This window comes from Salvelinus fontinalis, unplaced genomic scaffold, assembly GCF_029448725.1.
Source record: "Salvelinus fontinalis isolate EN_2023a unplaced genomic scaffold, ASM2944872v1 scaffold_0011, whole genome shotgun sequence".
Lineage (NCBI taxonomy): Eukaryota > Metazoa > Chordata > Actinopteri > Salmoniformes > Salmonidae > Salvelinus > Salvelinus fontinalis.
Genome location: NW_026600220.1, coordinates 245,017 through 261,847, shown reverse-complemented (window position 1 = coordinate 261,847; position 16,831 = coordinate 245,017). Strand labels below are relative to the sequence as shown.

Below are 16,831 nucleotides of genomic sequence, written 5' to 3'. Positions count from 1 at the left end.
GGGTCCGTAGCCGTGTGATCAGTCGTTGAGCCATCTTGCGCCCCAGCTCTCGCAGGCTCTAGGGGTATGTTCCTTTGTTGACTTTCAGTAGCACTTAGCGGGTGTCTCCAACATACTGAAGCAGCGTCGGAGACTGCCAACATGGGTAGCTAGCCCATTACAGCCCCATTGGGGTCTATTCCCTCCGGTCAGCTGTCTCTCCAAGCTGTCACACAGACTTTCCTATGTTGTCAGCTGTCCTTTCACAGCAGTCACTGGACAAGTCCAGATATTCAGAATCATAAAACACGGGACGAGATGTTGAAACTGTCCAAAGTTAAACATAACTTTGCAACTATTATTTATTCCCACACTGAATAAGTAAGTAGCTTTGCACGAGCCTCGTCTTATGAGAGGCCAGAACAGCTCATAGGATCCTGCTCCTGTTTCTGTAGTGTGAGGTAGCTTGATGTACAAGTAATAACTTCCAATGTATCTGACATCTCTAGTCTCTTCTAGAATTACTAATTATAAAACTGGGTCAATGAATTACATTACACTTTAGACCCCCCCAGTTTCTACACAGATCAAAACATGCCCTTTCAGTTATGATGCAACTTATACAGTTGAAGTTGGAAGTTTACATACACTTAGGTTGGTTAAAACTCGTTTTTCCACCACTCCACAAATTTATTGTTAGCAAACTATAGTTTTGGCACGTTGGTTCGGACATCTACTTTGTGCATGACACAAGTAATTTTTCCAACAATTGTTTACAGACAGATTATTTCACTTATAATATCCATATCAACATCTCCTGCACTGCTCAAATGCTACTACAACCTCTGTGCTGTGTACAAGCCTGTGAATAGAATGTGTCTGACGATATGGTGGAAAGACTACTGTATTTATTTCATTTTACATTTGCGTTTTACTAAGAAAAGGCTATGTTTTTAGTAGTATGTGTTAAGTAGTATGTGTTCAGGAAGTGGAAATTAGTCTAAGCTATAAGAAGTTTGTTAATGGATATTTATATTTTGTGTTTTAAGTTATCATTTCAGTTTTACTTGGTGTTATCACTATTACACACTGTTACACACTTATCACTGTTACACACTATCACAATTCCAGTGGGTCACAAGTTTATATACACCAAGTTGACTGTGACTTTAAACAGCTTGTACCTTGTACAAGCTTGTGAAAGGCTACCTGAAATGTTTGACCCAAGTTAAACAATTTCAAGGCAATGCTACCAAATACTAATTGAGTGTATGTAAACTTCTGACCCACTGGGAATGTGATGAAAGAAATAAAAGCTGAAATAAACCATTCTACTATTATTCTGACAATTCACTTTCTTAAAATAAAGTGGTGATCCTAACTGACCTAAGACAGGGAAATTTTACGAGGATTAAATGTCAGGAATTGTGGAAAACTGAGTTTAAATGTATTTGGCAAAGGTGTATGTAAACTTCCGACTTCAACTGTATGTTGAACAATTTACAAAAAAACTCTTAGAATTGATATTCTGGTGCCTCTTGTGAAATTCAAAAAATGTATTTCTGATCTTGTAAATGTTAACTGTGATTGTTTTTCTTAAGGTGTATATGTATTGTGTCTGTGTAGTTGTGCATACAGTGACAAGAAAAAGTATGTGAACCTTTTGGAATTACCTGGATTTCTACATAAATTGGTCATGAAATTTGATCTGATCTTCATCTAAGTCACAACAATAGACAAACACAGTCTCCTTAAACTAAGCCTGAGCTAATGACTTCTCAAAAAGCTAATTGGATTCAGGAGTCAGCTAACCTAGAGTCCAATCAATGAGACGAGATTGGAGATATTGGTTAGAGCTGCCTTGCCCTATAAAAAACACTCACAAAGTTTGAGTTTGCTATTCACAAGAAGCTTTGCCTTATATGAACCCTGCCTTGAACAAAAGAGATCTCAGAAGACATAAGATTAAGAATTGTTGACTTGCATAAAGCTGGAAAGGGTTACAAAAGTATCTCTAAAAGCCTTGATGTTCATCAGTCTACGGTAAGACAAATTGTCTATAAATGGATCAAATTCAGCACTGTTGCTACTCTCCCTAGGAGTGGCCATCCTGCAAAGATGACTGCAAGAGCACAGAGCAGAATGCGCAATGATGTTCAGAAGAATCCTAGAGTTCCAGGTAATGACTTACAGAAATCTCTGGAACATGCTAACATCTCTGACGAGTCTACGATACATAAAACACTAAACAAGAATGGTGTTCTTGGGAGGACACCACGGAAGAAGCCACTGCTGTACAAAACAACCATTGCTCAACGTTGGAAGTTTGCAAAAGAGCACCTGGATGTTCCACAGCGTGACTGGCAAAATATTCTGTGGACAGATTAAACTAAAGTTGAGTTGTTTGGAAGGAACACACAACACTATGTGTGGAGAAAAAAAGGCACAGCACACCAACATCAAAACCTCATCCCAACTTTAAAGTATGGTGGTGAGAGCATCATGGTTTGGGGCTGCTTTGTCGCCTGCTTTGGGCCTGGACAGCTTGCTATCATAAACGGAAAAATTAATTCCTAAGTTTATTAACATTTTGCAGAAGAATGTAAGGCTATCTGTCCGCCAATTGAAGCTCAACAGAAGTTGGGTGATGCAACAAGACAACGACCCAAAACACAGAAGTAAATCAACAACAGAATGGCTTCAACAGAAGAAAATACGCTTTCTGGAGTGGCCCAGTCAGAGTCCTGACCTCAACCCGATTGAGATACTGTGGCATGACCTCAAGAGAGCGCTTCACACCAGACATCCCGAGAATATTGCTGAACTGAAACAGTTTTGTAAAGAGGAATGGTCCAAAATTCCTCCTGACCATTTTGCAGGTCTGAGCCGCAACTACAGAAAACGTTTGGTTGAGGTTATTGCTGCCAAAGGAGGGTCAACCAGTTATTAAATCCAAGGGTTCACCTACTTTTTCCACCCTGCACTGTGAATGTTTACATGGTGTGTTCAATAAAGACATGAAAATAATTGTTTGTGTTAAAAGTTTAAGCATACTGTGTTTGTCTATTGTTGTGACCTAGATGAAGACCAGTTCACATTTAATGACCAATTTATGCAGAAATCCAGGTAATTCCAAAGGGTTCACACTTTTCCTTGCCACTGTATATGTTTATTTCTTTGTAATGAAAACAGGGCTCTACTGCAAATGAGACCTTGGTCTCAGTTGATCCTGTTTAAATAAAATTATTATTTTTTAAAGTACACCCAGCTGGACGCTAGTCTATCATAGGACTTTATCTCCTTAATGCTGAGTGCCAAGCAGACACTCATCAGGTACAATTTTTACAGCATTTCATATAACTCGGTTGGGGATCAAACTTCCAATCTCAGGGCAGACACTAACCACAAGGTCACCGGTGAATGATAAAAGATGTCGAACTACTATTTATCTAATTTCCTTGACTGACAAAACAAAATCTGAGGGAGTTGTAGGTAGGTAGTTCTGATGACCTCTGATCTCCTGTGGCGTGTGTTGAGAGCTAAGGCAAAACACAGTTCCTGTCATTTGTTTCTGGTCCTAATGGCCATGGCTAGCGCTGATAATACTTCTTGAATATGTTTGTGTGTGAGATAACAGGTCAACAACCAAAACTGTGGGGGGGCTGTCCTTACTTTTGTTCTCCCAGTTCAGTCGTTCTATCTCCTTCTGTAGCTGGTCACGCTCCATAGTTGTAGTGTTCAGACTCTTTTTCAACTTGTCTACTTCAGTGGCCCTGGTATTTAGACTATTCTGTAGCTGGTCTCTCTCTGTAGTCCTGGTATTTAGACTATTCTGTAGCTGGTCTCTCTCTGTAGTCCTGGTATTTAGACTATTCTGTAGCTGGTCTCTCTCTGTGGTCCTGGTATTTAGACTATTCTGTAGCTGGTCTCTCTCTGTAGTCCTGGTATTTAGACTATTCTGTAGCTGGTCTCGCTCTGCAGTTGCATCTGTAAAATGGAAAAGTCAATCAAAATGTGTAACTATCACAACATTGACTACAAATGTTTAATAAAAAACCATTAACTTACAGGAATCCCACAGGCCTATGATGACAGCCAGTAGAACACACACTGCAGCAACTCTGGATGGTCTCCTCCACCACTGAAAATGTACTGAAAAACAAGTTATTAAAGTCAGATCTTTGGTAATGTGTTAATGTGTTTTACTGTATCATCAGTGTTTAATTTGAGCTGGATTCTGTGGGAACAGGATCTGGCACCTCTCAGTTTGGACTGATGCATTCCAGAACCTATTTGGCTGGATCCGCTGCCTCTCATGGCATTAAAAATAGTTACAATTTGCAGTGTAAAAAAATCATAATTAAAGCGATCAAAGTTATTTGGAGTTTTCTCATCGTCAATTCTCCTGCCCCCTAAAAAAAATGCAATGTGAAAATGTAGATTTTCAGCCCGCACCTGAAAAAGGGAACTGTAGGTAGAGGCAGGTATCCTCAATATTAACGGGCCCTGTATTTAGGGGTAAGGTAGAGGCAGGCAGCCTTGAGGTTACAGTGTTGTGCCTATAACCAAAAGGTTGCAGGTTTGAATACCGGAGCGGACAAGGTGAAAAATATGTTGTGCCCTTGAACAAGGCACTTCATCCTAATTGCTACAGGGGCGTTGTACGTTGGAGACATTGTGATCATTGTAAAGAAGTCACACCCATCCCACTGGCGTTAGAAGTTCAGAGAGAGAAAGTTTAGACTATATAGAAATAATTACGCTTAAATTATCATGAAATGATGAGGATTTCTATCCTCTAACAGGAGGAAACGTAGAATAGTAGTCAAAGATAATGTACCGTTACATCCCATGCTGACACATCCATTATGATTACTAAAGTATATATATATTTTTTCCACCTTTATTTAACCAGGTAGGCTAGTGGAGAACAAGTTCTCATTTGCAACTTGCCACCTGGCCAAGATGAAGCATAGTAGTTCGACACATACAACAACACAGTTACACATGGAATAAACAAAACATACAGTCAATAATACAGTAGGAAAAAAAGTATATACAGTGAGTGCAAATGTGGTAAGATAAGGGAGTTAAGGCAATAAATAGGCCATGGTGGCGAAGTAATTACAATATAGCAATTAAACACTGGAATGGTAGATGTGCAAAAGATGGATGTGCAAGTAGAGATACCGGGGTACAAAGGAGCAAGATAAACAAATAAATACAGTATGGGGATGAGGTAGTTGGATGGGCTTTTTACAGATGGGCTATGTCCAGGTGCAGTGATCTGAGAGCTGCTCTGACAGCTGGTGCTTAAATCTAGTGAGGGAGATAGGAGTCTCCAGCTTCAGTGATTTTTGCAGTTTGCTCCAGTCATTGGCAGCCGAGAACTGGAAGGAAAGGTGACCAAACGAGGAATTGGCTTTGGGGGTGACCAGTGAGATATACCTGCTGGAGCGCGTGTTACGAGTGGGTGCTGCTATGGTGACCAGCGAGCAGAGATAAGGCAGGGTATTACCTAGCAGAGACTTGTAGATAACCTGTAGCCAGTGGGTTTGGTGACGAGTATGAAGCGAGGGCCAGCCAACGAGAGCATATAGGTCGCAGTGGTGGGTAGTGTATAGGGCTTTTGTGACAAAACGGATGGCACTGTGATAGACTGCATCCAATTTGTTGAGTAGAGTGTTGGAGGCTATTTATAGATGACAACGACGAAGTCAAGGATCGGTAGGATGGTCAGTTTTACGAGGGTATGTTTGGCAGCATGAGTGAAGGATGCTCTGTTGCAAATTAGGATGCCGGTTCTAGATTTAATTTTGGATTGGAGATGCTTAATGTGGGTATGGAAGGAGAGTTTACAGTCTAGCCTGACACCTAGGTATTTGTAGTTATCCACGTATTCTAAGTCAGAGCCGTCCAGAGTATTGATGCTGGATGGGCGGGCAGGTGCGGGCAATGATCGGTTGAAGAGCATGCATTTAGTTTTACTTGCATTTAAGAGCAGTTGGAGGCCACGGAAGGAGTGTTGTATGGCATTGAAGCTCGTCTGGAGGTTAGTTAACACAGTGTCCAAAGAAGTGCAAGAAGTATACAGAATGGTGTCGTCTGCGTAGAGGTGGATCAGAGAATCACCAGCAGAAAGAGCGACATCATTGATGTATACAGGGAAAAGAGTCACCCATATAGAGACTGCCAGAGGCCCGGACAACAGGCCCTCCGATTTGACACACTGAACTCTATCAGAGAAGGAGTTGGTGAACCAGGCGAGGCAATCATTTGAGAAACCAAGGCTGTTGAGTTAGCCAATAAGAATGTGGTGATTGACAAGAGTCGAAAGCCTTGGCCAGGTCGATGAACACGGCTGCACAGTAATGTGTTTTGTCGATGGCGGTTATGATATCGTTAAGGACTTTGAGCGTGGCTGAGGTGCACACATAACCAGCTCTGAAACCAGATTGCATAGCGGAGAAGGTACGGTGGGATTCGAAATGGTCGGTAATCTGTTTGTTAACTTGGCTTTTGAAGACCTTAGAAAGGCAGGGTAGGATAGATATAGGTCTGTAGCAGTTTGGGTCTAGAGTGTCTCCCCCTTTGAAGAGGGGGATGACCGCGGCAGCTTTCCAATCTTTGGGGATCTCAGACGATACGAAAGAGAGGTTGAAGAGGCTAGTAATAGGGGTTGCAACAGTTTCGGCAGATAATTTTAGAAAGAGAGGATCCAGATTGTCCAGCCCGGCTGATTTGTAGGGGTCCAGATTTTGCAGCTCTTTCAGAACATCAGCTATCTGGATTTAGTTGAAGGAGAAATGATGGGGGCTTGGGCGGGTTGCTGTGGAGGGTGCCGGGCAGTTGACTGGGGTAGGGGTAGCCAGGTGGAAAGCATGGCCAGCCGTAGAGAAATGCTTATTGAAATTTTCAATTATAGTGCATTTATCGGTGGAAACAGTGTTTCCTAGCCTCAGAGCAGTGGGTAGCTGGGAGGAGGTGCTCTTATTCTCCATGGACTTTACAGTGTCCCAGAACTTTTCGGAGTTTGTACTGCAGGATGCAAATTTATGTTTGAAAAAGCTAGCCTTAGCTTTCCTAACTGCCTGTGTATATTGGTTCCTAACTTCCCTGAAAAGTTGCATATCACGGGAGCTATTCGATGCTAATGCAGAATGCCACAGGATGTTTTTGTGCTGGTCAAGGGCTAACAGGTCTGGAGTGAACCAAGGGCTATATCCATTCCTGGTTCTACATTTTTTGAATGGAGCATGCTTATTTAAGATGGTGAGGAAGGCACTTTTAAAGAATAACCAGGCATCCTCTACTGACGGGATGAGGTCAATGTCATTCCAGGATACCCCGGCCAGGTCGATTAGAAAGGCCTGTTCGCTGAAGTATTTTAGGGAGCATTTGACACTGATAAGGGGTGGTCGGTTGATCGCAGACCCATTACGGATGCAGGAAATGAGGCAGTGATCGCTGAGATCTTGGTTGAAAACATCAGAGGTGTATTTGGAGGGCGAGTTAGTTAGAAGAATATCTATGAGGGTGTCAGTGTTTACAGATTTGGGGTTGTACCTGGTAGGTTCATTGATAAGGTGTGAGATTGAGGGCATCAAGCTTAGATTGTAGGATGGCCGGGGTGTTAAGCATGTCCCAGTTTAGGTCACCTAGCAGCACGAGCTCAGAAGATAGATGGGGGGGCAATCAATTCACATATGGTGTCGAGGGCACAGCTGGGGGCAGAGGGTGGTCTATAGCAAGTGGCAACGGTGAGAGACTTGTTTCTGGAAAGGTGAATTTTTAGAAGTAGAAGCTCGCATTGTTTGGGTACAGACCTGGATAGTAAGACAGAACTCTGCAGGTTATCTTTGCAGTAGATTGCAACACCGCCACCTTTGGCAGTTCTATCTTGGCAGAACATTTTATAGTTAGGGATGAAAATGTCAGGGTTTTTGGTGGTTTTCCTGAGCCAGGATTCAGACACGGCTAAGACATCCGGGTTGGCAGAGTGTGCTAAAGCAGTGAGAAAAACAAACTTAGGGAGTAGGCTTCTAATGTTAACATGCATGAAACCAAGGCTTTTACGGTTGCAGAACTTAACAAATGAGAGCACCTGGGGAGTGGGAGTGGAGCTAGGCACTGCAGGTTCTGGATTAACCTCTACATCACCAGCGGAACAGAGGAGGAGTAGGATAAGGGTACGGTTAAATGCTATAAGAACTGGCCGTCTAGCACGTTCGTAAACAAAGAGTAAAAGGAGCAGGTTTCTGGGCACAATAGCATAGATTCAAGGCATAATGTACAGACAAAGGTAAGGTAGGATGTGATTCCATTGGAGATAAACCTAGGCATTGAGTAATGAAGAGAGTGATATAGTCTCTAGAGACGTTTAAACCAGGTGATGTCATCGCATATGTAGGTTATTTTGATATCTAGTTAAAATCTTATAAACTTTGACACCAAACATAATACTTTAGTAGGGTAATTCCTTACCTGTGGTGAGGGTTGTTGACACCAGTCGACTTGTCTTTCCATTTTCCAGCACAGTGCAAACATTGACAGAGTATTCAGTACCAGGTTTCAGGCCACAGAGAGTGATTCTGGCTGAAGACGTGGTAGTGATGTGTGGTTCTGTCCCTGGACAGTGGTAGGAGATCTGGTAATGATGTTGGGTTTGGTCCAATCCTGGTGGCTGGCTCCAGCTAACAGCAGCTGATGTGGTGTCCACTGAGTCAACAGTCAGCTGGTCTGGAGCAGGAAGTACTAAGGGAAAATACATTATTGTCAGGGTTACAGTTTAACTCTAGAAATAAACTACAGAAGGGAAAGTAGAATAGTTGTAATGAAGTAGAAAATGCTGCTTGCAATTCCTTTAGATACTTTTTTGCCCCACTGTATTTAGTCAGCCACCAATTGTGCAAGATCTCCCACTTAAAAAGATGAGAGAGACCTGTGATTTTCATCATAGGTACACTTCAACTATGACGGACAAAATTAGAAAAAGAAATCCAGAAAATCACATTGTAGGATTTTTAATGAATTTATTTGCAGATTATGGTGGAAAATAAGTATTTGGTCACCTACAAACAAGCAAGTTTTCTGGCTCTCACAGACCTGTAACTTCTTCTTTAAGAGGCTCCTCTGTCCTCCACTCGTTACCTGTATTAATGGCACCTGTTTGAACTTCTTATCAGTATAAAAGACACCTGTCCACAACCTCAAACATTCACACTCCAAACTCCACTATGGCCAAGACCAAAGAGCTGTCAAAGGACACCAGAAATAAAATTGTAGACCTGCACCAGGCTGGGAAGACTGAATCTGCAATAGGTAAGCAGCTTGGTTTGAAGAAATCAACTGTGGGAGCAATTATTAGGAAATGGAAGACATACAAGACCACTGATAATCTCCCTCGATCTGGGGCTCCACGCAAGATCTCACCCCGTGGGGTCAAAATGATATTGGTGAGCAAAAATCCCAGAACCACACGGGGGGACATAGTGAATGACCTGCAGAGAGCTGGGACCAAAGTAACAAAGCCTACCATCAGTAACACACTACGCCGCCAGGGACTCAAATCCTGCAGTGCCAGATGTGTCCCCCTGCTTAAGCCAGTACATGTCCAGGCCCGTCTGAAGTTTGCTAGAGAGCATTTGGATGATTCAGAAGAAGATTGGGAGAATGTCATATGGTCAGATGAAACCAAAATAGAACTTTTTGGTAAAAACTCAAGTCGTCGTGTTTGGAGGACAAAGAATGCTGAGTTGCATCCAAAGAACACCATACCTATTGTGAAGCATGGGGGTGGAAACATCATGCTTTGGGGCTGTTTTTCTGCAAAGGGACCAGGACGACTGATCCGTGTAAAGGACAGAATGAATGGGGCCATGTATCGTGAGATTTTGAGTGAAAACTTCCTTCCATCAGCAAGGGCATTGAAGATGAAACGTGGCTGGGTCTTTCAGCATGACAATGATCCCAAACACACCGCCCGGGCAACGAAGGAGTGGCTTCGTAAGAAGCATTTCAAGGTCCTGGAGTGGCCTAGCCAGTCTCCAGATCTCAACCCCATAGAAAATCTTTGGAGGGAGTTGAAAGTCCGTGTTGCCCAGCAACAGCCCCAAAACATCACTGCTCTAGAGGAGATCTGCATGGAGGAATGGGCCAAAATACCAGCAACAGTGTGTGAAAACCTTGTGAAGACTTACAGAAAACGTTTGACCTCTGTCATTGCCAACAAAGGGTATATAACGAAGTATTGAGATAAACGTTTGTTATTGACCAAATACTTATTTTCCACCATAATTTGCAAATAAATTCATAAAAAATCCTACAATGTGATTTTCTGGATTTTTTCCCCTCATTTAGTATGTCATAGTTGTAGTGTACCTATGATAAATTACAGGCCTCTCTCATCTTTTTAAGTGGGAGAACTTGCACAATTGGTGGCTGACTAAATACTTTTTTGCCCCACTGTATGGGAAGAAATAAGTTAAAAACAGACGTCACACAACAGAAGTAGGATTTGTAAAGTAACACAAATGAAGGGTTTCTGCTATATTCATTTAGTAACGGTGCTGTCCTGCTGACAGATTGTTGCCACCACACCAAAGATAAATATAAATGAAAATGATGTTGTAATTCTAAATCCTCTCCACAATAAATAGTGTTTTAATAATGTACTACTGATAAAGTTAAAACAAGCAGAGGCAGATCAACTCCTTGACATAATGACTCACAGAAATGGAAGAAAGCCTGAATTCAGACACTGTATTATAAACAACGTTTCATGATTTCAGCACCAAACTGCATGATGAGATCTGAGGAATTAACCATCATATATTTCTCATCAGGGAAGATACTGGACCTTTACATCCCATGCTGACTGTTACGGGTTTCGGTTCTGTTACGAGTTTCAGTTTCTCTATCCATTTTGAGGTTGACTAGGCTGGGCGCTCTGACTGGAGTCACCTCGTTAGTCAGTATGTGTTACAGCTGTGATGGTCCTGCTGGTATTTAAGAGCTGCTGGCCCCGCTGGTTTATAAGAGCTGCTGGTATTTAAGAGCCGCTGGCCATGCTGGTATTTAAGAGCTGCTGGCCCTGCTGGTTTATAAGAGCTGCTGGCCCTGCTGGTATTTAAGAGCTGCTGGCCCTGCTGGTATTTAAGAGCCGCTGGCCCTGCTGGTATTTAAGAGCCGCTGGCCCTGCTGGTATTTAAGAGCTGCTGGCCCTGCTGGTATTTAAGAGCCGCTGGCCCTGCTGGTATTTAAGAGCCGCTGGCCCTGCTGGTATTTAAGAGCCGCTGGCCCTGCTGGTGTTTAAGAGCCGCTGGTCCTGATGGTATTTAAGAGCCGCTGGTCCTGATGGTATTTAAGGGCTGCTGGTCCTGATGGTATTTAAAGCTTCTTTGGGATCGGTGTCCCTTCCATGGGACGGTTGAGCTAACATAGGCCAATGCGATTAGCATGAGGTTGTAAGTCACAAGAAAATTTCCCAGGACGTAGACATATCTGATATTGGCAGAAAGCTTAAATTATTGTTAATCTAACTGCACTGTCCAAATTACAGCAGCTATTACAGTGAAATAATACCATGCTATTGTTTGAGGAGAGTGCACAATTTTAAACATGAAAAGTTATTAATAAACAAATGAGGCACATTTGGGCAGTCTTGATACAACATTTTTAACAGAAATGCAATGGTTCATTGGATCAGTACAAAACTTTTAAAATACACCGCTGCCATCTTGTGGCCAAAATATGGCCCTGCTGGTATTTATGGGCTGCTGGTTCAGTGCATCAGATGGAGAGATGTTGGGAGACCTACACCTCATGTTAAGGTGGCCACGTCATTTAGCCAGAAACTCCTGTTTATTTAGCTCCATATCCCTTTTACTCCAGATCCTAAGTTGGTGTTTGCTTATCTGAGACCAACCTTAGTGAACATCCATGGTGGGTGGCTTTTAGAACCCCTTACTAGTGGCTTTGCCATCTTTCAGTGGGAACCCCCACGGTGTCTATCAAAACCCCTTTTGAAACCCTTTCTGTGTTTGGTTGTTGAAGTGATTATCTTTGTTAGTTCCCTTTTCTGGGAGTGATGACTGTGTTTGTCTTTTGGGAACATAAAACAGACACATAATTATGATTTGTTAATTTACATTTGTCTTTTTGATAACTAGTCAAAATTTGACACCAGACAGAATACTTAAGTAGGGTAATTCCTTACTTGTGGTGAGGGTTGTTGACACCAGTTGACTTTGCTTTCCATTTTCCAGCACAGTGCAGACAGTGACAGAGTACTGAGTACCACATTGCAGGTCAGAGAGAGTGATGCTGTGTGAAGATGTGGTAGTGATGTGTGGTTTTGTCCCTGGACACTGGTAGGAGATCTGGTAATGATGGTTGGTTTGGTCCAATCCTGGTGGCTGGCTCCAGCTAACAGCAGCTGATGTGGTCTCCACTGAGTCAACAGTCAGCTGGACTGGAGCAGGAAGTACTAAGAAATAGAAATAAGAAAGAAGCTAAAGAATAGAAGTCACACAAAAGTTGGATTTAAGGGTTTCTGCTGTATTGATTTAGCAACGGTGGTCCACTGCTGCTACATTGTTGTCGCCACACCAATTCCTTTAAATATAAAATAAAAGAACGCTGGGATTATAAATCCTCTCCACAATAACAAGGGTTTTAACACTGTACTACTGATAAAGTTAAAACAAGCAGAGGCAGATCAACTCCTTGACATAATGACTCACAGAAATGGAAGAAAGCCTGAATTCAGATACTGTATTATAAACAACGTTTAATGATTTCAGCACCAAACTGCATGATGAGATCTGAGGAATTAACCATCATATATTTCTCATTAGTGAAGATACTGGACCTTTACATCCCATGCTGACACATCCATTATGATTAGTTCATAGTCATTTTGATAACTAGTTAAAGTTTAATCAGCTTTGACACTAAACATAATACTTTAGTAGGGTACATCCTTACTTGTTGTGAGGGTTGTTGACACCAGTCGACTTTTCTTTCCATTTTCCAGCACAGTGCAGACAGTGACAGAGTATTGAGTAGCAGGTTTCAGGTCAGAGAGAGTGATGCTGTGTGAAGACGTGGTAGTGTAGTGGGGTTCTGTCCCTGGACAGTGGTAGGAGATCTGGTAATGATGTTGGGTTTGGTCCAATCCTGGTGGCTGGTTCCAGCTAACAGCAGCTGATGTGGTGTCAACAGTCAGCTGGACAGGAGCAGTGGGTACTAAGGGGAAATACACTTTTGTCAGGGCTATTGTTTATCTCTAGAAACTACAGAAGGAAAAGTAGAATAGTACTTGAAAAATAAGCTTGCAATTCCTTTTGATAAAAGAAGCAAAAGCAGAAGTCAGAACAGAGGTCAGATATGTAATGTAAAAAAAATGAAGAGTTTCTGCTATATTCATTAATTAATATAAATGAAAAGAATGGTGTAATTTATAAATCCTCTCCACAATAACACGTGTTTAATACTGTACTACTGATAACGTTAAAGCAAGCAGATCAATTCCTATGACATAATGACTCACAGGAACGGAATAATTTATTTTTTTATTTTTATTTAACCAGGTAGGCCAGTTGAGAACAAGTTCTCATTTACAACTGGCCAACCTGGCCAAGATAAAGCAAAGCAGTGCGACACAAAGAACAACACAGCGTTACACATGGAATAAACAAACGTACAGTCAATTACAAAATAGAAAAGTATATATACAGTGTGTGCAAATGAGGTAAGATTAGGGAGTTAAGGCAATAAATAGGCCATAGTGGCGAAATAATTACAATTTAGCAATTAAACACTGGAGTGATAGATGTGCAAAAGATGGATGTGCAAGTAGAGATAGTGGGGTACAAAGGAGCAAGATAAACAAATAAATACAGTATGGGGATGAGGTAGTTGGGTGGGCTATTTACAGATGGGCTATGTACAGGTACAATGATATGTAAGCTGCTCTGACAGCTGGTGTTTAAAGTTAGAGAGGGAGATATGAGTCTCCAGCTTCAGTGACTTTTGCACTTCGTTCCAGTCATTGGCAGCAGAGAACTGGGAGGAAAGGCGGCCAAAGGAGGAATTGGCTTTGGGGGTGACCAGTGAAATATACCTGCTGGAACACGTGCTACGGGTGGGTGCTGCTATGGTGACCAGTGAGCTGATAGGCGGGGCTTTACCAAGCAAAGACTTATACTACCCATCACTGCGACCTGTATGCTCTCGTTGGCTAGCCCTCGCTTCATATTCGTCGCCAAACCCACTGGCTCCAGGTCATCTATATGGGGCTTTGGTGACAAAACGGATGGCACTGTGATAGACTGCATCCAATGTGCTGAGTAGTGTTGGAGGCTATTTTGTAAATGACATCGCCGAAGTCAAGGATCTGTAGGATAGTCAGTTTTACGAGGGTATGTTTGGCAGCATGAGTGAAGGATGCTTTGTTTGCGAAATAGGAAGCCGATTCTAGATGTAATTTTGGATTGGAGATGCTTAATATGAGTCTGGAAGGAGAGTTTACAGTCTAACCAGACACCTAGGTATTTGTAGTTATCCACATATTCTAAGTCAGAACCATCCAGAGTAGTGATGCTAGACGGGCGGGCAGGTGCGGGCAGCGATCGGTTGAAGAGCATGCATTTAATTTTACTTTCATTTAAGAGCAGTTGGAGGCCACGGAAGGAGTGTTGTACGGCATTGAAGCTCGTCTGGAGGTTAGTTTACACAGTCTCCGAAGAAGGGCCAGAAGTATGCAGAATGGTGTCTGCGTAGAGGTGGATCAGAGAATCACCAGCAGCAAGAGCGACATCATTGATGTATACAGAGAAGAGAGTCGGCCCGAGAATTGAACCCTGTGCCACCCCCATAGAGACTGCCAGAGGTCCGGACAACAGGCCCTCCGATTTGACACACTGAACTCTATCTGAGAAGTAGTTGGTGAACCAGGCGAGGCAGTCATTTCAGACGCCAAGGCTATTGAGTCTGCCGATAAGAATGCGGTGATTGACAGAGTTGAAAGCCTTGGCCAGGTCGATGAATACGGCAGCACAGTATTGTCTTTTATCTATGGCGGTTATGATGTCGTTTAGGACCTTGAGCGTGGCTGAGGTGCACCCATGACCAGCTCGGAAACCAGATTGCATAGCGGAGAAGGTACTGTGGGATTCGAAATGCTTTGTTAACTTTTCTTTCGAAGACCTTAGAGAGGCAGGGTAGGATAGATATAGGTCTGTAACAGTTTGGGTCTAGGGTGTCTCTGCTTTTGAAGAGGGGGATGACCGCGGCAACTTTCCAATCTTTGGGGATCTCAGACGATACAAAAGAGAGTTGAACAGGCTAGTAATAGGGGTTGCAACAATTGCGGCGGATAATTTTAGAAAGAGAGGGTCCAGATTGTCTAGCCCAGCTGATTTGTAGGGGTCCAGATTTTGCAGCTCTTACAGAACATCAGCTATCTGGATTTGGGTGAAGGAGAAGCTGGGGAGGCTTGGGCGAGTAGCTGTGGGGGGTGCAGAGTTGTTGACCGGGGTAGGGGTAGCCAGGTGGAAAGCATGACCAGCCGTAGAAAAATGCTTATTGAAATTCTCAATTATCTCAGATTTATCGGTGGTGACAGTGTTTCCTAGCCTCAGTGCAGTGGGCAGCTGGGAGGAGGTGCTCTTATTCTCCATGGACTTTACAGTGTCCCAGAACTTTTTGGAGTTTGTGCTACAAGATGCAAATTTCTGTTTGAAAAAGCTAGCCTTTTCTTTCCTAACTGCCTGTGTATATTGGTTTCTAACTTCCCTGAAAAGTTGCATATCGTCAGGGCTATTCGAAAGCATGAAAGCGTGAAAAGCGTGAAAGTGTGAACTCTGATATTAGTGCTTTCGCAAAGTATTCAGACCCCTTAACTTTTCCACATTCTGTGACGTTACAGCCTTTTTCTAAAATGTTTTAAAGAATTTTTTCCCCCCTTGTCAATCTACACACAATACTCCATAATGACAAAACATTTTTTTATTTTTTATATTACACATTTGATGAAAAAAACAACTGAAACATCACATTTACATTAATACTCAGACCCTTTACTCAGTACTTTGTTGAAGCAGCTTTGGAAGTGATTACAGCCTCGAGTCTTCTTGGGTATGACGCTACAAGCTTGGCACACCTGTATTTGGGAAGTTAATCCCATTCTTTTTAGATCTTCTCAAGCCCTGTCAGGTTGGATGGGGGGCGTCAAAGCACAGCTATTATCAGGTCTCTCCAGAGATGTTCGATCGGGTTCAAGTTCAGGCTCTGGCTGGGCCACTCAAGGACATTCACAGTCGTGTTCCGAAGCCACTCCTGCGTTGTCTTGGCTGTGTGCTTAGGGTCGTTGTCCTGTTGGAAGGTGAACCTTCCACCCAGTCTGAGGTCCTGAGCGCTCTGGAGCAGGTTTTCATCAAGGATCTTTCTGTACTTTGCTCCGTTAATCTCTTCCTCGATCATGACTAGTCTCCCAGTCCCTGCCGCTGAAAAACATCCCCACAGCATGATGCTGCCACCAACATGCTTCACCGTAGGGATGGTGCCAGGTTTCCTACAGACGTGACGATTCGCATTCAGGCCAAACAGTTCAATCTTGGTTTCATCAGACCAGAGACTCTTGTTTCTCATGGTCTGAGAGTCCTTTAGGTGGCTCTTGGCAAACTCCAAATGGGCTTTCATGTGCCTTTTACTGAGGAACGGCTTCCGTCTGGACAATCTAACATAAAGGCCTGACTGGTGGAGTGATGCAGGGCTGGTTGTCCTTCTGGAAGGTTCTAACATCTCCACAGAGGAACTCTGGAGTTCTGTCAGAGTGACCATCGGTTTC

The 16,831-nt window shown here is 42.8% G+C and overlaps 1 protein-coding gene and 1 long non-coding RNA gene across 5 annotated transcripts in view; both read right to left on the bottom strand.

The window, feature by feature from the left end:
• The window catches only part of LOC129842096 (uncharacterized), a 70,836-nt gene that overhangs the window by 26,062 nt on the left and 27,943 nt on the right, over positions 1-16,831 (bottom strand). The gene's annotated exons all lie outside the window — the stretch shown is intronic.
• LOC129842092 (fibronectin-like) overlaps positions 1-16,831 on the bottom strand; it is a 33,259-nt gene that overhangs the window by 7,720 nt on the left and 8,708 nt on the right. For 3 of the 4 annotated variants that reach the window (XM_055910486.1, XM_055910488.1, XM_055910485.1), the window contains 5 exons: positions 12,967-13,227; positions 12,197-12,466; positions 8,464-8,733; positions 4,048-4,131; positions 3,652-3,966 (listed from right to left, as the gene is read on the bottom strand). In XM_055910486.1, coding sequence (XP_055766461.1) covers positions 3,652-3,966; positions 4,048-4,131; positions 8,464-8,733; positions 12,197-12,466; positions 12,967-13,227 — 1,200 coding nt within the window. The remainder of the gene's footprint in view (positions 1-3,651; positions 3,967-4,047; positions 4,132-8,463; positions 8,734-12,196; positions 12,467-12,966; positions 13,228-16,831) is intronic. The other variant, XM_055910489.1, reaches the window with a different exon arrangement.